The sequence below is a fragment of the Prionailurus viverrinus genome, chromosome E3 (assembly GCF_022837055.1).
Source record: "Prionailurus viverrinus isolate Anna chromosome E3, UM_Priviv_1.0, whole genome shotgun sequence".
NCBI lineage: Eukaryota > Metazoa > Chordata > Mammalia > Carnivora > Felidae > Prionailurus > Prionailurus viverrinus.
In genome coordinates this window covers 38,446,808-38,463,665 of record NC_062576.1, presented here as the reverse complement: position 1 = coordinate 38,463,665, position 16,858 = coordinate 38,446,808, and the positions used below count along the sequence as shown (strand labels likewise).

At 52.5% G+C, this 16,858-nt stretch overlaps 1 protein-coding gene and 1 long non-coding RNA gene across 5 annotated transcripts in view; one reads left to right on the top strand and one right to left on the bottom strand.

The window, feature by feature from the left end:
* Window positions 1-1,971: 1,971 nt before the first annotated feature.
* LOC125154677 (uncharacterized) lies at window positions 1,972-11,489 on the top strand. Its single transcript, XR_007147874.1, has 3 exons — window positions 1,972-2,088; window positions 10,145-10,242; window positions 10,440-11,489. It is a non-coding gene; the product is annotated as an uncharacterized LOC125154677 (long non-coding RNA).
* Window positions 3,214-16,858, bottom strand: part of SRL (sarcalumenin) — a 47,529-nt gene continuing 33,884 nt past the window's right edge. For 2 of the 4 annotated variants that reach the window (XM_047839204.1, XM_047839205.1), the window contains 6 exons: window positions 15,277-16,341; window positions 13,585-13,686; window positions 12,712-12,807; window positions 8,627-8,743; window positions 7,658-7,891; window positions 3,214-6,453 (listed from right to left, as the gene is read on the bottom strand). In XM_047839204.1, the coding sequence (XP_047695160.1) occupies window positions 5,642-6,453; window positions 7,658-7,891; window positions 8,627-8,743; window positions 12,712-12,807; window positions 13,585-13,686; window positions 15,277-16,341 (2,426 nt within the window). In that variant the 3' untranslated portion in view covers window positions 3,214-5,641. The remainder of the gene's footprint in view (window positions 6,454-7,657; window positions 7,892-8,626; window positions 8,744-12,711; window positions 12,808-13,584; window positions 13,687-15,276; window positions 16,342-16,858) is intronic. The other 2 variants (XM_047839206.1, XM_047839207.1) reach the window with 1 other exon arrangement.

Genomic DNA, 16,858 nt, shown 5'->3' with positions numbered 1-16,858 from the left:
TCAGCAAGAACAGTGTCACCAAAGGTAAGCCTGGTCAAGTAGCCTAGTGTGCCCTCACGAGAGTCAGGTGCTAGATGGAATTCTGGCCCTCCTACTTCCGGCAGCTCAACCTCTCTGACCATCAGTCTCCTCATCAGTAAAATATGAGTAATAATCATAACATTTACAGAACGCTTTCTGTGGGCTGTGTACTGTTTCAAGCATGTTGCGTGTTTTAATTTAATCCGGCAACAACCCCACAGAGAGAGGGGCTATTAGTGTCTCCATTTTATGGGTGAGGAAACTAAAGCACAAAATTATGTCATTTGCCTAGCTAGGGTGGCCCAGCTTGTTAAGTGGTGGGGCCCAGGACGAAGCCCAAGCAATCTGACTCCAGAGTCTCTACTCTTCCGTGCGAGGTGGCTCCCTCCCTGAGGGGCTGTGTGAGGATCCCATGAAATAATACATGAAAAACACCTGGCCTATTCCTTGGGTTTGTGGCTGCTAGAATTACCTCATTATGTCAAGGTATAAGTGTAGGAATGTCTATAGGTCTATAGCCCAGTTCCTGGCAAGAAGAATACTCTAGAAGTTGGTTCTCTTCCCCACTGAAATTTTGAAAAAACATTAAAGGTTCCACAGTGCAAGCAGACACAGAAAATGCTCATCTGTGCATGTTATTTTTTTTATCCTTTGGATAAGAGGTCAGTATAGGGAATCCCTCAGAACCTGTGGAATACACCTTTGGTACAGGCAAATTCATGCCTCTACTCCATTTTGTTTTGCTTACGTTTCCTTTTTACTGCCTCTATGGTCTTCTAGAGAAAAATTAAGGTTTCCCTGGATTGGGAAAAGCGTGAGCCTAATGTCACAGACGGAGGAATTGGCGTGAAATGTTGCCAGTGCTTGTGAGTTTTTCAAGGCTCAGACTTTTCCCCTTGGTTCACCGGGGTGGGACGCAACCACAAAGCCAGGGCCAGGTAGGTGTCCTCCTATGGCTGGGTCTTCCCGGGTCTCCACCCTGGGTCGGGCATCCGGTTCACCGCATGCACACACCTGCTACACATAAGCTCCCGAGACCTGTAATCCACGCATCATGCATAAAATTACCTCTCCGTAGCCACACCCACCTGCTCACCCCAGACATACTTTTTTCCCCAGGACCCTCTGCACACAACATTCGGTGCACAGACACCTTCTTTACTCCTCCCAAACCCACTTACTCTGCCATTCACTGTGATGGCACACAGGTGATGGGTCCTGTGTGCTGGGCACTGTGCTACATACTCAGAGATCATTTGGTCACAGACACTCACATACACTTTGGTTTCTGCACACACAGATTCTACATGTAGGTATTTGCACATCCTTTCACGTGTAACCACAAGTAACCCCCACATATTCAGATACATACACATACCTGTGGAGACATTCTCTCCATTCATGCCCCTTATATCCCCTGACTATATTCAGAATGGTCTTGGATTTTGCTTTCCTCCATGGCATTTTGCTTTCTCAATGGCAGACGATGTAAAGATGGTAGGGGATGAGGCTTGTGAAACAGCACAATTTTGGACGTGCTGGCAGGTTCTGGTGTGTTATGTTTATCTTCAAAAGAGACATCACCTCCCTCCCTTTTCCTGGCAAAGCTCCATATTTCTCCCAGTCCTGGGAAAACACTGGCTGCCGTCCTGGGTGGGAGAGCTGACCTGGGGGAGGGCAGTGGTGGCCTTAGGTCAGTCTTATCAGTCACTGACTGTGGACTGTGGACCCTTGAATCAGGAGGAAAGCAAGGGAAAGGGAGGCAGTGAGCCAAACTGCCTCCTCATTCCTCCCTGAGATCAGCACCTCCCGACTTAGGAAAACCCAGGGCAGCTGGCCCCAGCACTGAATTCTGCATCTTCTCTGAGGTGACGCCATCACAATAGCATGTTGTCACTCTCACACTCCCCCCTTCTACTGCCAACCTCCCAGTGACTCCCCAGATTCTTCCTTTTCAAACACACTCTCAACTGGGGGTGTGAAGTCTTCAAGAGGACCCCAGAAGTAATATTTCAAAGTAAAGGAGTTCTGATCTGAAGGACAAAGGCTCGGGGAGCCAAGGACAAGGTAGGGTTTCTTTAAAAACAGGTACGGTATGGGGGGAAGGGGGTGGGGACGCCTCAGTGGCTTAGTGGGTTGAGCCTCAGACTCTTGATTTCAACTCAGGTCATGATCCAAGGGTCATGGGATCAAGCCCGCATCAGGCTCTATGCTGAGCTCAGAGCCTGCTTGGAATTCTCTCTCCCTCTCCCTCTGTCCCTCCCCTGCTTGTGCTCTCTCTCAATAAATAAATAAAAATAAACAAACAAATAGGCACAGGAGGAGGCCTGGGGTCATGCCCCTATTTCTTAATTTTCAATCCTACAACAGGAAACCTCAGTTTCAAAGTCATCTTTGACACTGGGGGCTGGAAGCAGGAGGGATCTAGGGAAGAAGGCACCGGGGACATCTAAAACAAGAGTGGGCAATTCATGGATTGTCAGTTTATCCCTAAGAAACTTAAAAATGAGGGCGCCTGGGTGGCTTAGTCAGTTTAGCATCCAACTTCGGCTCAGGTCATGATCTCACAGTTCATGGGTTCGAGCCCTGCTGTCAACACATAGGCTGCTTCGGATCCTCTGTCCCCCTCTCTCTCTGCCCCTCCCACGCTCAATGTCTCTGTCTTTCTCTCTTTCTCTCTCAAAAAGAAATAAACATTAAAAAAAAAAGAAACTTACCAATTAGTACCCAGGTTTGGGAAGAGACGGGAGGGAGGAACAGGTGGAGCACAGAGGATCTTTAGGGCAGTGAAAATACTCTGCGTTTCATTTCCTTCTACAACAACGGACACATGTCATGATACATTTGTCCAAACACGAGCAATGCACACCACCAGGAGCAAAGCCTAATGTCAACTGTGGACTCTGGGTGACTAGGTTGGACAAATGTCCCACTCTGGGGGTGGGGGTTGCTAATGGGGGAGGCTGTGCGTGGGTGGGGGCCCCGGGACGGGGTGGGGGCGGGGGGTGTATCCCTACCCTCCTCTCAGTTTTGCTGTGAACCTGAAACTGCCTGAAAAACAATGAAGTCTTAATACGAACCCAATCCACTACTAGATAAGAGAGAGATAAAGACAGCAAGCTGGTCGGAGGTGATCAGAAAGCACACGGTGTTACAGAGAGATTGGAACTTTATTGAGACTTCCTCCCTGATTAAATCAGAATGGAAAGAACCCTGGAAAGGTTCCACTTTGGAGAGAGACAGCAACTGTTCAGGCACAAATACTTAACAGATACTCCTCTTAGGGGAATCTCTGGATCCTAAATTTACCCCCAGTTCCCAACCCTTCCTCCCCACTCCAAAAGACAGTCAGAATCCTGCTTGAAATCCACATCCACAGAGTGGGGACCAAACAGCCCTGACAGCCCAGGGGGACCAACTGACCAGCCTGCAGGCTGCATGGAGAAAAGGTGGGTCAACGAGTGAGCAGGGGAATGGGGGTAAGAAAAGGAAAATGGATGGGACGAAAAGAGAGAAGATCACACCAATCATGCCCCCCCCCCAAAATACAGATGCCATATGAATGTATCAGCCTCCTTCCACCTGCTTCCCCAAAGCAATGGTGACATCAGCCGCCGTGACAATGCCTGTACACTTCTGCCCTGTTCACGTCCTCAACTGCACTGAGAAAGACAGATACGCCAAGAGCAGCTCAAGGGCATCAGGGGCATTAGGAGCAAGAGGGGAAGGCGGACTGTGGGGAGGGTACATGACAGCGAGATAAGGCGAGTGGTGATTTGTAATGAGAAGAAATGCAGCTTTTCAGGCCCTGCTCATCAGGCTCCTTGGATGCCCCGGCAGGGCCCTGTTTCTCTGCTTGGCTCTGTCCTTGGAACAATGTCCTGGAGGTTTGGGGAGCCTCCGTCGTCCTGTGGAAGGTTCCAGGTCCTGCACAAAGCCAGAGAAGCAGCGTCCACTGCAGCATGCATCAGAGCTTTAATAATCCTAAGCAGGGATTCCGAATTCTCCACACAGACCTAGTCTAATCACCCATGTGTTTCCACTGCCTCGCCCCCAGAGTGCTTCCTCTCTGCCTTGATCTTCACTTGCTTTCCTTCTGGTCCAAGGTGACTTCCTGGTCAGAGGGGCCCTGACCCAGGCCTCCTGGGGAAGTCCCCCGGATAGCTCGCTCCCAGGGGACGCTTGCTCACTAGGACAGAAGGAGCCCCTCCGGGCAGCTCTGGGCAGGGTCTCCTGGATTTGTGCAAACTGGCCAGCCACCTGCTTTTTGTCAAAAGGCTCCTTCCCTCCATCCCCTGCCGCCCTCCGAGATGGCCGAGGTGGCACACCAGCCAGGCAGGACCCTCACGACACATTCCTTCTCCACGGCCTCTGGCGTCTGCGATCTCAGAATCTCTCTTGCACAATGCGGTACACTCATTGGTTCACACTCATCGGTTCTCGAAGGCCCTGGCTTCCCTGTCGCGCGTGGGTATCAGTATCAAGTTCAGGTGGAAAACCGCATGTCAAGCCTTGATTGCAGCCGACACGGAGTGACTGGCGCCAGTTCTGAACTCGTGGAAATCGCTCGGAGTTTTGAATGTTGTGCATCAGGGCGTGGAGAAGAGGGAGAAGGAAAAACCATGGCATGAAAATCAGGAGGGAACGACTCTTCTGCAGAGAAGTTGTGGAAACTGCCTCCTCCTACATTTGGGGGGCGGAGATGGGCTGCCCAGAGAAGACCCTGATGAAAAGGAGCAAGGTCTCCATCATCCCCTCTGAAACCCAACGCCTTTGGGGTCTGAGTTTTCCAAGACATGCAATAGACAAAGACACACTGCAAACCGATTAACCCTCTGAGCCCTTCCAGTATTTTTACTGAAGTCACTTCCAAGAAGTAAATGACCTGAATCCACGGAACACTCGGCCTCCTGTCGGGGCTGATAAAGGAACCGAGATTCCCAGCTGGCCTAGAAGACTGCTTGGGAGAAATGGCATGGGGGAGGCAGAACCTTCTTCCAGCCTGGGGACTCCTGTTCTCTCTCAGCATTCTGGTATCCTAAACCATTCCCTCCCACCCCTCGAGGAAACAGGGAAGAGGGCCTGGGAAAGGGGGTGGGGTGGGGGGGATGGTGGAGGCTCAACACCCAGGTGGATTCAGACTCAAAAGACTGTCCCCTGTTGAAGTCAACCCAAGTTGAGGAGGCAGACGGGGGTTGGAGGACAAGCAGGAGACTGTGTGGAAGGAAGCTACAAGGGACCTGAGCCCTACAGAAACCAAGTCTTCTCTCTTTTCCCAGCTTATAGGGGAAAAAGGAATTTCAGCTGAGTTTAGCTTGACACTCATCACCTCAGTACACACTAGAATAGCTGCTCTCTGTCCTCTGCGATAAGACCCAGGAAAAGCTGGCGGGGCCTCAGTCAGGCCCCTCACTGAAGCAACAAGACACTATAATTCACAGTTTCCTCTCCTCCCTCGACCCACACCCTCCCCCACCACTGGCCTCAATGAACTCCCAAATCTCCAACACGTAGTGATTCTCACCAGTGTGGCTCAAAGGGTTAATTAACCAGGACTTCTCAGACAGTTAGGACACAAGCTCAGCCACCAACAGGAACCCAAGAATGGCTACACGGCGACCTAGTGTTTCTTATAGCGATTCTTTGGGGTCTCGCCACACCCTGTTTTGTCACAGTTGAGAGCACTGGGATTCTTCCCCAGCCCCAGGCTTCCCAGGAGGCTGGGGAGCTCCTGTGTGATGGCCCGCTCAATCTTCTCCAGAAAACAGCCCCCCATGTAGGAGCACTGCTGAGACAACAGCTTGAAACTGGAGATGGGGTTGATGCCAAAGAAGTCCTTATAGGCCTCGCGGTTGGGAAGGTCAAACTTGCTGACATTGGTCTTTGCCAGGATGGTCTTGAAGATGTAGAATTTGTCAGGGTCTTCCACAATGTCCTTAAAGACCAGTTCTCCGTCACTGAAGAAGGTCATTTTGTCCTTGTAAGTTTGCAGATAGCGGTCCACCAGGAGGGCATGAATGCGGACCCGGATGGCATGCTGGCGGATGAAGGCGATCTTGTTCTCCAACCTGTTCTCGATCACCTGGTTCAGGTCTTCCAGGAGTGAGATCTCTTCCTTGAGGAACAGGTCCCGGTAGGTGTCGGGCTTGTAGTCTTGTGGCCAGAAGGAGCTGACGTAAACCCGAGGGGGCTCTGTGACGTTGATGAGCGGGGCCAAGCTCCAGAAGAGGGCCCCATAGACCCGCATGAGCATCTGTGTGGCCAGGTTGTCGGCCTTGTTCAGGATGATCCTTATCTGGGATTCGCGCCCCTTCAGCTGGCGGAAGAGCATCTCCAGCTCCAGACCCACATCCAGCTTGGTTGGGTCAAAGACAACAAAGATGAGGTCTGCCCTGTCGATGAACCACTGGCACACGTCGTTGAAGGGGTAACCTTGGGAGAAGGGAGCAAGAAGTCAAGCAGAGCAGGCTTACCCTAACCCCCCCACCCCACACACCCCCCCTTCCAGAACCAAAGCATTGCCTGGGTTGAAGGAAGTCACGGCACTAGGGATATTCTAGGTCTCTGAAGACTGAAAGAATTAATTACGTATCTCCTGGGCCTTCTCAACCCTCAACCAAGGACAGCCTAAGACCAGGACTGGAATTTGAGCTCTGCCACTAGCCAGACCAGGGTAACAAATGCTTCTAGGCTTTAGCATTTTAGCTACAAAATGACAAGAAGAATAAGAATACCTAAGTTGATATAAATATTATCATGTTACAAATAAAGCAAAGCACCTAACTAAAACTGCCTATGTCATAGGAGGTGCTCGATATATTGTAATTCCTTCAACTTCTTCTTTCCAAATACCTGTCTTTTAATTTTTCTACAACAATCAGCCAGTAATGCATAAAACTATCTGATGCATAATAGAAGAATAAAGGTTAATTTACTATTATAATGATTAGTGATAATATTATTACTAGTAATAAAACAGCAATAAAACCAAAATGAGAGTTATAAACTGAGATCCACCATCTGGTCATACAGTCCTACAAATGCCCTGCTATGACTCATCTCATATGACTCAGCCCTGTGTCATGGCGATACTCGGTGGCCTGTGTTGTAACCCAGCGCCTGCTGGGCCCCAAGTGGCACTCCCCTCCCACTGGAAGGCAGGTAGAACTTTGGAAGGTCTGACACAGGCTTATGTGAAGCAGGCCTGTAAACAACACTGGACCAGGAAGAGTTTAAGGTCAGGTTCAAACCAGACCCAAGTTAGCCAGAGGTCAAGTACACCTGGACTGGGATCCAAGTAATCCAGGCCCTTGATCCCTCGGGAAAGTCTGAGCCTCCCCAAGACAGCTCAGCCCCAGCATGGACCTCAAGGAGCTACTTACAAGATGACCAGCCCACCCTTTGGGAAAATATGGATTGCCTCCAAACTAATCAGCCCTCGGGGAGGTAAAAGAACATGGTACTCCACACCTAAGTGGGACCATGGTGACAACCAGAAGGGACTGGCAGCAAAGACTACACCCCTTGGTGTTGGACAATGCTGGCCACGCTTCCTCTCCCCTGTCTGCCTACCACCCACTGCCCAACAGCTTTCTAAGACAAAGTTCGCGCTGTTCAAACACAAGTGCCTAATTACCTCTTTCTTGCTGCTTGCGGTTCTCGATGATGCCTGGTGTATCCACAAAAGTGACCCGCTCCAGAAGTTTGTGGGGAACCTCGATGCCAATCAGCTTCTCCAGGAAATTCTGGCCAAATTTCTCAAGGGGGGAGAAGGACCGGGCGCTATCAGCAGCCATGACAATACCCTCGATGGTTTTCAGCTTGGGCCCGTGCATGAGGACCGTGAACTCAGAGGTGGTGGGCTCAGCACCTGCAAGCATGGGCATGAGGTTAGTAGGAAGGCCGTCCTCTCTGGGAAAGAGACCCTACTACAAAGTAAGCGGGTAAGCAAGGGGTTCCAGGGAGGGTTTGCCATGAGAACTGGATACTACGCTTGCTAAGCAGGATCCTATTTCTTTTTCCAATTGTGGTAAAATATACATAACACAATTTACCATGTGAACCATTTTCAGGTGGACAGTTCAGAGGCATGAAATATATTCATGGTGTTGTGCAGCCCTCATTACCATCCATCTCCCAAACTGAAAGTGTCCCCATTCGTTCCCCTCTCCCAGCCCCTGGTAACCTCTACTCTACCCTGTCTCTATGAATTGAGGACTCAAGGCATCTCATAAGTGGAATCATAGGATATTTGTCCTTTTGTGTCTGGCTTATTTCACTTAATATATAGTGTCCTCAAGATTCATGCATCTTGTAGCATGTTCCAGAAATGCATTCTGGAATGCATTCTTCTCAAGACTGAATAATACTCCAAACTCCATTATATGGACAGCCCTTTTGTTTATGCATTCATCCATCGCAAGAGGTGGGCTGTTTCCACCTCTTGGCCATTGTGAAAAATGCTGCTGTGAACATGGACTGTAGCTGCTGGGTTCTTGGGTGTAATTTTCATGATTATATTGAAGACACATACGAATGTTTCCTAGTGCTTTTACACAGGACATTGAGATACCAACAAACACACAAAAAAATCTCTCACTATTACCTGTATAGAGCTGGTAGCGAGTGTTTTCCAACCCAAGGAGGTAGTTTATCATGGTGGATTTGCCAACGCTCCACGGTCCCAGGAACAGCACCATTGGCTTGGAAGTAATCTCCCCATCTGTAGGCAGCAGGAATTAGAAATGGAAGTGACTAATGAAGTTTCTTCCTACGGGAGTGACACAGGGCGTCACACAGCATCACACGGTCCATCTGAATGAGTTACAGATTTCCACATTGGACAAGACGGGGTGGTAATCGGCGGCTCGCCTCTCGCTATGTAAGTGCGATCACCCAGTTAAAACCAGAAGACACGATGCTGGCCTTACACAGATCCTTTGCACAGCGGCACCAGAAGCAGGAGCTAAGTGACATCAACAAATACTGACTCAGAGCTCACTCTGGGTGAGGCCTCCTGGTTTACATCTGGATTTACATCCCCTTCCTAAGAAGGGGAGAAAAGAGCTACCCCACGGCGAGGGGTTAAAATTCTGCTATCTGGATTGGTAACAGAAAAAACAGAGAGACAGGAAAGAGACTCACACGATCTTAGACAGCCTGGACGGGGGCCCTCTGACATCCTACCTCAGGCTCAGCCCAACACTGGGCTCAAGGCCAGTCTCAAATTAGCCTCTAGAGACCACGAAATATTTGCCAGGTCCCAAGACCAAGCACTGAGTAGGCAATTCTTGGGTTCTCGGCAGTGTCGGGAAGCACACACTGCCTGGGCCCTGCCAGCTGGGGTCCCTAGGAAGAGAAGGCAGATTCCTCCAGAGCCTCCAAAACCAGGGGGGCAGAAGGGATGTGGTCACTAGCCACTCCCTTGCAGCTCTCCACTCTTGCAGCTCGTCTCTGAGCCACGGCACGGAGGGCCAGCCCTGCCTAGTTTATACCTCAAATTCTCCAGACCTCTTTGTCTCCCTGAGCTTGGCACAGAGGCCCCAAACGGTAGGAACTCTTTTTTTTTAAATTTTTTTTCTGTTATGATGTACAGTATTTAATTTCTTGCTTCAAAAATCAGAAGTATAGGGGCGCCTGGGTGGCTCAATTGGTTGGGCATCCAACTCTAGATTTTGGCTCAGGTCGTGATCCCAGCATTGAGCTCTGCACTGAGCGTGGAGCCTGCTTGGGATTCTCTCTCTCTCTCTCTCTCTCTCTCTCTCTCTGCCCCTCTCCCCTACTCACACACACACACACTCTCTCTCTCTAAAAAAAATTTTTTTTAATTAAAAAAAAAAAAATCAGAAGTATACCTGTCCCCAATCTGCCTAGGCCATGACACCTGGCAGAGAGGGCAGAGAGAGAGGGAGACACAGAATCTGAAGCAGGCTCCAGGCTCTGAACTGTCAGCACAGACCCCGATGTGGGGTTTGAACCCACGAACCGTGAGACCATGACCTGAGTTGAAGTCAGACACTAACGGACTGAGCCACCCTGGTGCCCCACCTTTCAGGTATTTTAACGTATATGGAAGAAGCAATATTAGCAGATATCACATTCCTCTTTTTTTATATACAAACAGGAGTACAGTATTCCTCTTGTTCAGCACCTCGCTTCTTACTGTGCTGGTTTTCTTTCTGTAAGGTGAAACTAAGTCCCAGAAGACCACGACGGCATCTCGTAAGTGGCAGGCACACGTATAATTGCCTGAAATTGATACCATGGTCCTGCCCCATTCCTCCCTGCCGGCAAATACAAGCTCACGTCTCTGGGTGTCAACCCCTGGCTTGAGGACAGGGAGGGAGAGGCAGGCTGAGGGGTGGCAGGAGTCCCCAGTTATAGCCACAGAGATCCTACACGAAGTGTCTTTTGCCCAGGCCCAGGAGTCAGAAAGGGAACTGGACCTTCCAGCTCCTGGCCGAGAGCCCAGGAGACCAAGCAGGCCCAGGAGACCCAGGCCCAGGAGACCAAGCAGCGGGCTCTCTGGGGGCTGCTGTTTCGGCTGTCTGCAGCAGGGGGCATTACTGGCATCTGCAGGAGGCCACAGGTGAGACTCAGAGGCGGCCCCAAGGCACTGCGGTGGAGTCCCCAGCACTGGGGGAGGTGAGGAGAGAGAAGCCAAGCCCAGAAAGTGGCATCCGGAGCCCGGAACGCCCTCCCTGCAGAGCGCCCTTCCCCTGCCGCCCAGCAGCCTCCTGGGCCAAGCCGCTGGGTCTGGGGCTGCGGGAGAAGTCAAGCGCAGAGGACAGGAGAGCCACGGGAGACTGCCACCTCACACAGCCCCTGTGAAGCCCGAGAGGATGGTCTGCTCTTAGGCTTGCAAGAGGCAGTCGGGGAGTCACGAAACAGCCTTCTCTCGGAGAAGAAGTAGACAGTCCCAGCTCCTGGTTCCAGCCGTGTGACCTGGGTACCCAGCATCTCTCTGGGCACCAGGTCCCATTATTCCTGTTCCTGAAGCAGGAATAATGTACATCCTAAATACCCAACCCACTTTATAGCCATCAGGCACATCACATGAGATAATATGGAAACACCACTGTGAAAACTTTCAGAGGATTGACTCCCCAAAAGGGTGTGGCTGCGGGAGGACGAGAGCTTTCATACACCCTACTGTGGCCTCAGCCTGGCACCACCTAAGGCAACTTAGGGACAACTCTTAGGGAATGCTTAACTCACGTTCCACTTTTTAAAATATTTTCCACAGATATATTTGCATGGAATATGTAACGATTATAGTAGTGTTTGTAACGTTTTTAAAAATGGCGGGGCACCTGGACGGTTCAGTCTATTGAGCGTCCGGCTCGATCTCGGCTCAGGTCATGATCTCAGGGTCGTGAGATCGAGCCCCGCATAGAGCTCCGCACTAGACATGGAGCCCGCTTGAAATTCTCTCTTTCCTTCTTCCTCCCTCTGTACGCCCTGCTCACATTCTCTCTCCCTCAAAAAAGAAATTAAAAAGTAATAATTAAAAACAATAAAAATGGAACATGGCAAACACCTCGTGGTCCATCAGTAGAACAGTGCCCATCTTGTGTGGTGCGTGCAGAGGCTCAAGAGAAAAGTGGGGCTGCACACACACGACTGTGTGATGTGATACCATCGTGTCAAACTAACAGAGAAGAACACACTTGTATGTGCTCGTGCACAGAGCAAATGTCTGGTCTGGAAGTATCTGTAGGAAACTGTAACAGTGGGAGTGTCTGCAAGTGAAGTGGAGAAACTAGAAATAAAGAAAGGGATTTTTGTTTTTCATATTTATTTATTTATTTATTTATTTTTGGGGGGGGGGGGGGGAGGAGCAGAGAGAGAGACAGAGGATCCCAAGCAGGCTCTGTGCTGACAGCAGACAGCGTGATGCGGGGCTCGAGCTCACAAACTGTGAGATGATGATCTGAGCTGAAGTGGGACACTTAACCAACTAAGACACCCAGGCGCCCCAGAGATTTTTATTTTTCCATTTGTACTTGTTTTTCACTATTTGGTTATTCATTTTTTATGGGGACAAGTATACCTTGTGTTTATTGTTCTGAAAATCGATGTTTAAAAGAATCTAGGGGTGCCTGGGCGGCTCAGTCAGTTAAGCGACCGACTTCAGCTCAGGTCATGACCTCACAGTTCGTGGGTTCATGCCCCGTGTCGGGCTCTGTACGGTCAGCTCAGAGCTTGGAGCCTGCCGTGGATTCTGTCTCCCTCTCTTTCTGCCCTTCCCCCACTCATGCTCTATCTCTCTCTGTCTCTCAAAAATAAATAAACGTTAAAAAAAAATTTTTTTTAAGAATCTAGACACAAGGAAAACCAACTGAAGAAGCCATAAGGAGAAGGGAAGGACTGCAGGCCAATTAGGGGGCTTAATACATGATCCCTTAGCAGTCAGGGAGCTGTCGTGGGCCCTTCGGCAAGGGAGGGATGGAAATGGGCATCGCTGTCCTTGGAAACCACATCCATGCCACTGAAGCGTGAACGCTTGCAAAAGAAGTGATCTCCACAAAACCCTGTGCAGGTTAGGGCGATCTTGCAGGGGAAGGATGATCTTGTGGCCAGGGCATCAGAGAATTCAGCAGAGTTCAGCTCCCCGTGTCCTCACGCCCACCACTCACACAGCTCCAGAGGGCGTGGGGAGTGTGGATGTACATCAGACACGAGGGGTACCTGTGATCTCGTGCTGCCGAAGCTCGTTGTATTTGTAAGACTGCTCCAAGGGCTTGATGGACGAATGGTAGATCTTTCGAAGCCGCTGCAGCACCACTGGGAGCAGAGAAGGGTGAAGGGAGAGGGAGAAGGGAGAGGGTTCAGCTCACTCCCCAGGGCAGCTCCTCCCCGGGCTGGTGGGGAGCAGGGACCCCGCTGGCAGCCTCACCATGCCATCTATTAGCATTCCTGGAGGGACCTGGTCCACATCCCAACCCTCGGAAATCTTTAACCAAAAGGCATTCACTTCCCACCCTCAGAACCTCCTGGAATTGTTTTAACCTAATCTTCTTCTCCCTCCAGGGCAAAACTGGGAGCCCACATGATGTGAGGCACAGAAGGAGAAGCTAGGTCTAGAAAACCTGACCCTCCCCTCCCTCTGCTCCCATCCAACCATGTGCCCTGTGCAAACCGTGGCTGCTCTGAGCCCCAGCTAGCTCATCAGTTAGTAGGAGGCAGTAAGCCCCACTGAAAGTCTTGGGTTACTATGAGGATGAAATCCCAGAAATAAAAGAGCCTCAAAAACTGTAAAAATCACAAGCCTCCCCGGCCACAGCATGAAGACTGGCACAGGGCACCAGACGACAACACTGGGATCGGTCCCCTACCCTTGCAGTGGCCCCTCTGTGTGGATCGCCTTTTCTCCTCCCTGCCAATCCACAGCCCCCACCCCAGCCTTGGATGCTGCTCTCAGAGCATCTTCCATGAAGCCCCCCATGTCCAGGGCTCTCAGGCCTGGGTAGCCGCTGGCCTCGGAGCCCAGCCCCTGAGGCTCTGCCTGGCCACTGGTTATGTAGCTGCCCAGCCCCAGCTCCAGATCCTTCCTCTGGTTACCAGAGTAATCATCAACAGGCTTGTCCTCATTCAGCATCAGAGTTTTCTCGATGTGGGAGCGGTCCCTCATCGGGACTTCTTCACTCACATCCTCCACCTCTTCTGGGGAGAGAAGCAGAGAGCAGAGTTAGGGCGAAGCTAGGAGCAGGGCTCTAAGCCCCTGGAAGACTTGAAAGGGCATAAGGAAGTGCTGCGGGAAGGCTCGCCAAGTTCAACTGAACAGGGTTCTGGCTCTAGGAGGGACTTTCCACAAATACTGACTGAGCACCGACCAAGGGTCAGGCACTGAGCTTCATGCTGGGGATGCGGTGGTGCCCAAAACAAAGCCCCTGCCCTAGGGGAGTTTTCCTGCGGTCCGATGGAGACACAGGGAGAAATCCTCTCGAAAGCTAAGGTAATAATTATAGTCTGTGATGTGGCTACGGCAGGAAAGAGCCCAGAAGCTGTGAGGGGCTAAGAAGGGTGCCTATGAGGTCTCAGAGGAGGCATTGGAAAACCTCCCCAAGAGCCCACTGTGAGGACTGAATTGGGTGAAGACGAGGACAGGAGACAGGAGTGGTTTATAGGAGTCTGCCTGTCACGCTAAGAGCACTGGAAGTCAGGGCTGGGCTCTAAGCGAATAACTGCCCTGATGAAATGAGAATTTTATCAGCCTCACACAGGCTTCGGTGGGGCATGGGCAGGAGCAGCTTTGCCTGGGAGTTCTGGGGGCGGGGGTGGGTAGGGGGCACCGTTGCTTCTTGCCCAAGCGGGAGATGCCCATGACTGCCTGCAGGCTCCCAGGGAGGGATGCCCATGCCGTGGGCCTCTGATATCACAGCCTTTGTGCTGGGTGGGATGGACATGGGCGTGAGGGGCACAGGGAGACCGGTTCCACAAGGGAAGGGAGCAGAGAAGCATCCATGTGCCTCACGCGGCAGCTCGGGAGTGGGATTCTCCGCAGGGATCGGCCTGGGCAGCACAGAGGGGAGGCGGGAAAAGCAGTGGGGGCCGGGGGGGGGGGGGGGGTGGCGCCTGCTGGCTTAGGGAGTGTGCGAGCACCCAACAAACAGGGCAAACTGTGGGGAAGCCATGCTGGAAAGCGAGGGCCGGGCCCCATGCCTCCACTCTGAAAGCCAGCTGGGCTCTCGTCCAGGCCAGCATCTTCCCATGCGACTTGTGGGCTGTGCTATGCCTCCCTCCCCTGCTCCCCACTCCCCATTATGAGTGGGGAGGCTGCTGCTTTTCCAGGTGAGCATCTGCACGACATCAGTGTCACCCCCAGCCTGAGATTTCTTATCACCATCCTGACCCTGGTCTCCGTTCACCCCACCGGACCTGGCCTAGCCTTCAAGGGGAGACCCCAGGGGGCTCCCAACCACACCCTACCTGCACCTCTCTCCACCAGCTTGTTGCGACAGGGCCTCAAATCCTGCCACTACATCACCTGTCCTTCAGGGGACCTGCACTGGTCCCCATTTAAGTGCAGGGAGGCTCCTGAGGGCCCAACTCCCAAGTGACCAGGTTCCTTTGGCCCCTCCACTGTGCGGCCTCCCACTGGTCCCTCTGAACAGGGCTTAGTGGCTAAGGAGCAGCCCGTAGGTACCCAGTGGGCCAAGCCTCCATCCAGCAAACCCGGAGCTGACTGGGGGGATTCCCCTGCCGCACCCTGTCCCACCACACATATGTCTGCCAATTCCGGGAACCCCCTACCCTGAGGCCCCTCGTCGGGTTCCTCTGTCTCGTCCCCCTCAGGCCCTGTATTTGATTCCTCTGAGATCAGTTGGGTCCCCTCGTCCCCAGGGCTTGCGGTTGCTGCTGCTTCCTGGGGTTCCCCGGCTTCCTCCAGGGTGCCCCCTTCTTCTTGTTCTTGTTCTTGTTGTTCTTTTTCTTCCTCTTCTTCTTCTGAACTAGCCCCGTCACCACTGTCCTCCTCGGATTCTTCGGACACAGCGCCTTCTCCTTCCTCATCTCCGCTGTGGTCACCACTCTCCTCTTCAGAGGAGACATCCAGGCCCTCCTCAGTTAGCCCTGGTGCCTGGGCCTCAGGGCGCTGGGCCTCCTGGGTGCCCCCTGCCTCAAAGCTCTGTGCGCTGCCGGTCTCCGAGGCCAGGGTGAGGGTGGGCTCCCCCTGGTCCTCGGCCCCCTCCTCAGTTTCTGTGTCCAGGTCCAAGGTTCCGTCTGGCACCTTTGGCTCCTGATCAGGCCCTGGACTGTCCTCCTGCTGTGTCTCTGGGGCATGGGCCTCCTTGACCTCTATGCCCCCCAAACCTTCAAGCTGTGCAGTCCCTACTGCTGCCCCCTGCTTGGCGTGGTCGCCTACGACTTCTTTGGCCTCTTCAGGGACCATGCTACTCCCAGTCTGTCCTTCGGCCTCCCCAGGAACCCCCTCCTGTCCTGGGCCCTCTCCCAAACCCAGCTCTTCCTCAGGCCCATCCTCCCCTCCTGGTGGGCCTGCTTCTTCCTGCCCAGGCCCCGCAGGGTCCCCGGGGGCAGCTGACTTTGAGGCTGAGGCATTGGAGAGGCTGGCTTCGGGACCAGAGCCCGGGCCGGTGGCGGCAGCAGCAGCAGCAGCAGCGGGGGCCCCGGCGGCTGTCTGCTCCGAGCCCTCAGCCTCCCTGCCATCCGGGGAGTGAAGGAGCAGGGTCTTCTCTCGAGGGGCGGCCTCCGCATAAAGCGCCCTTTCCTTCTCCTCTAGACTTGCATCTCCAGCAGAGAAATGATTCTCCAACAAATTGCCAACATCTTCTGTGCCACCCGAGGCGGAAACTTGCAGTTCTAAATGATTAGAACACCATTGGTCAGTTTCACGGGGTTGGCACTGACTCTGCTTCTCTAAAGACTCTAACACAACCTAGCTCCTGTCCTCCAGGAGTGAGGTGGGGACCGGGGCGTGCGGCGACGCACCTTCCTGCTCTTCGTAACTGCCCTTGGAGGCGAGCAGAGTGAGTGTTTCTCTGCCTCCCTCCCAAGACGTGGAAGGCAGCTCTCACCACTGTCCACCCCTGGAGGAGTGAATGGCTGAGCCACCCTGAGGGCCCCACCCTGGCCCTGACTCTTCGAGCCTCCGCTGGGTCCCCGATGGCTTCAGGGAGGGAAACTCAGATCCCTTCCAGGCCTTCCTCAACCTTGCAGCAGGCACGTGCAGCCAGGCTCACCAGGAGACCTTTCCAAGATAGGACAGATGCATGGACATTCCGCCCCTGTCAGTTCCTAGAGTCATTAACCAGCATGCTTTTTATACTGCTATCAGCAAAGGAGTGAAAACAGGTGTATGCGGGCCAGATCATCTTAG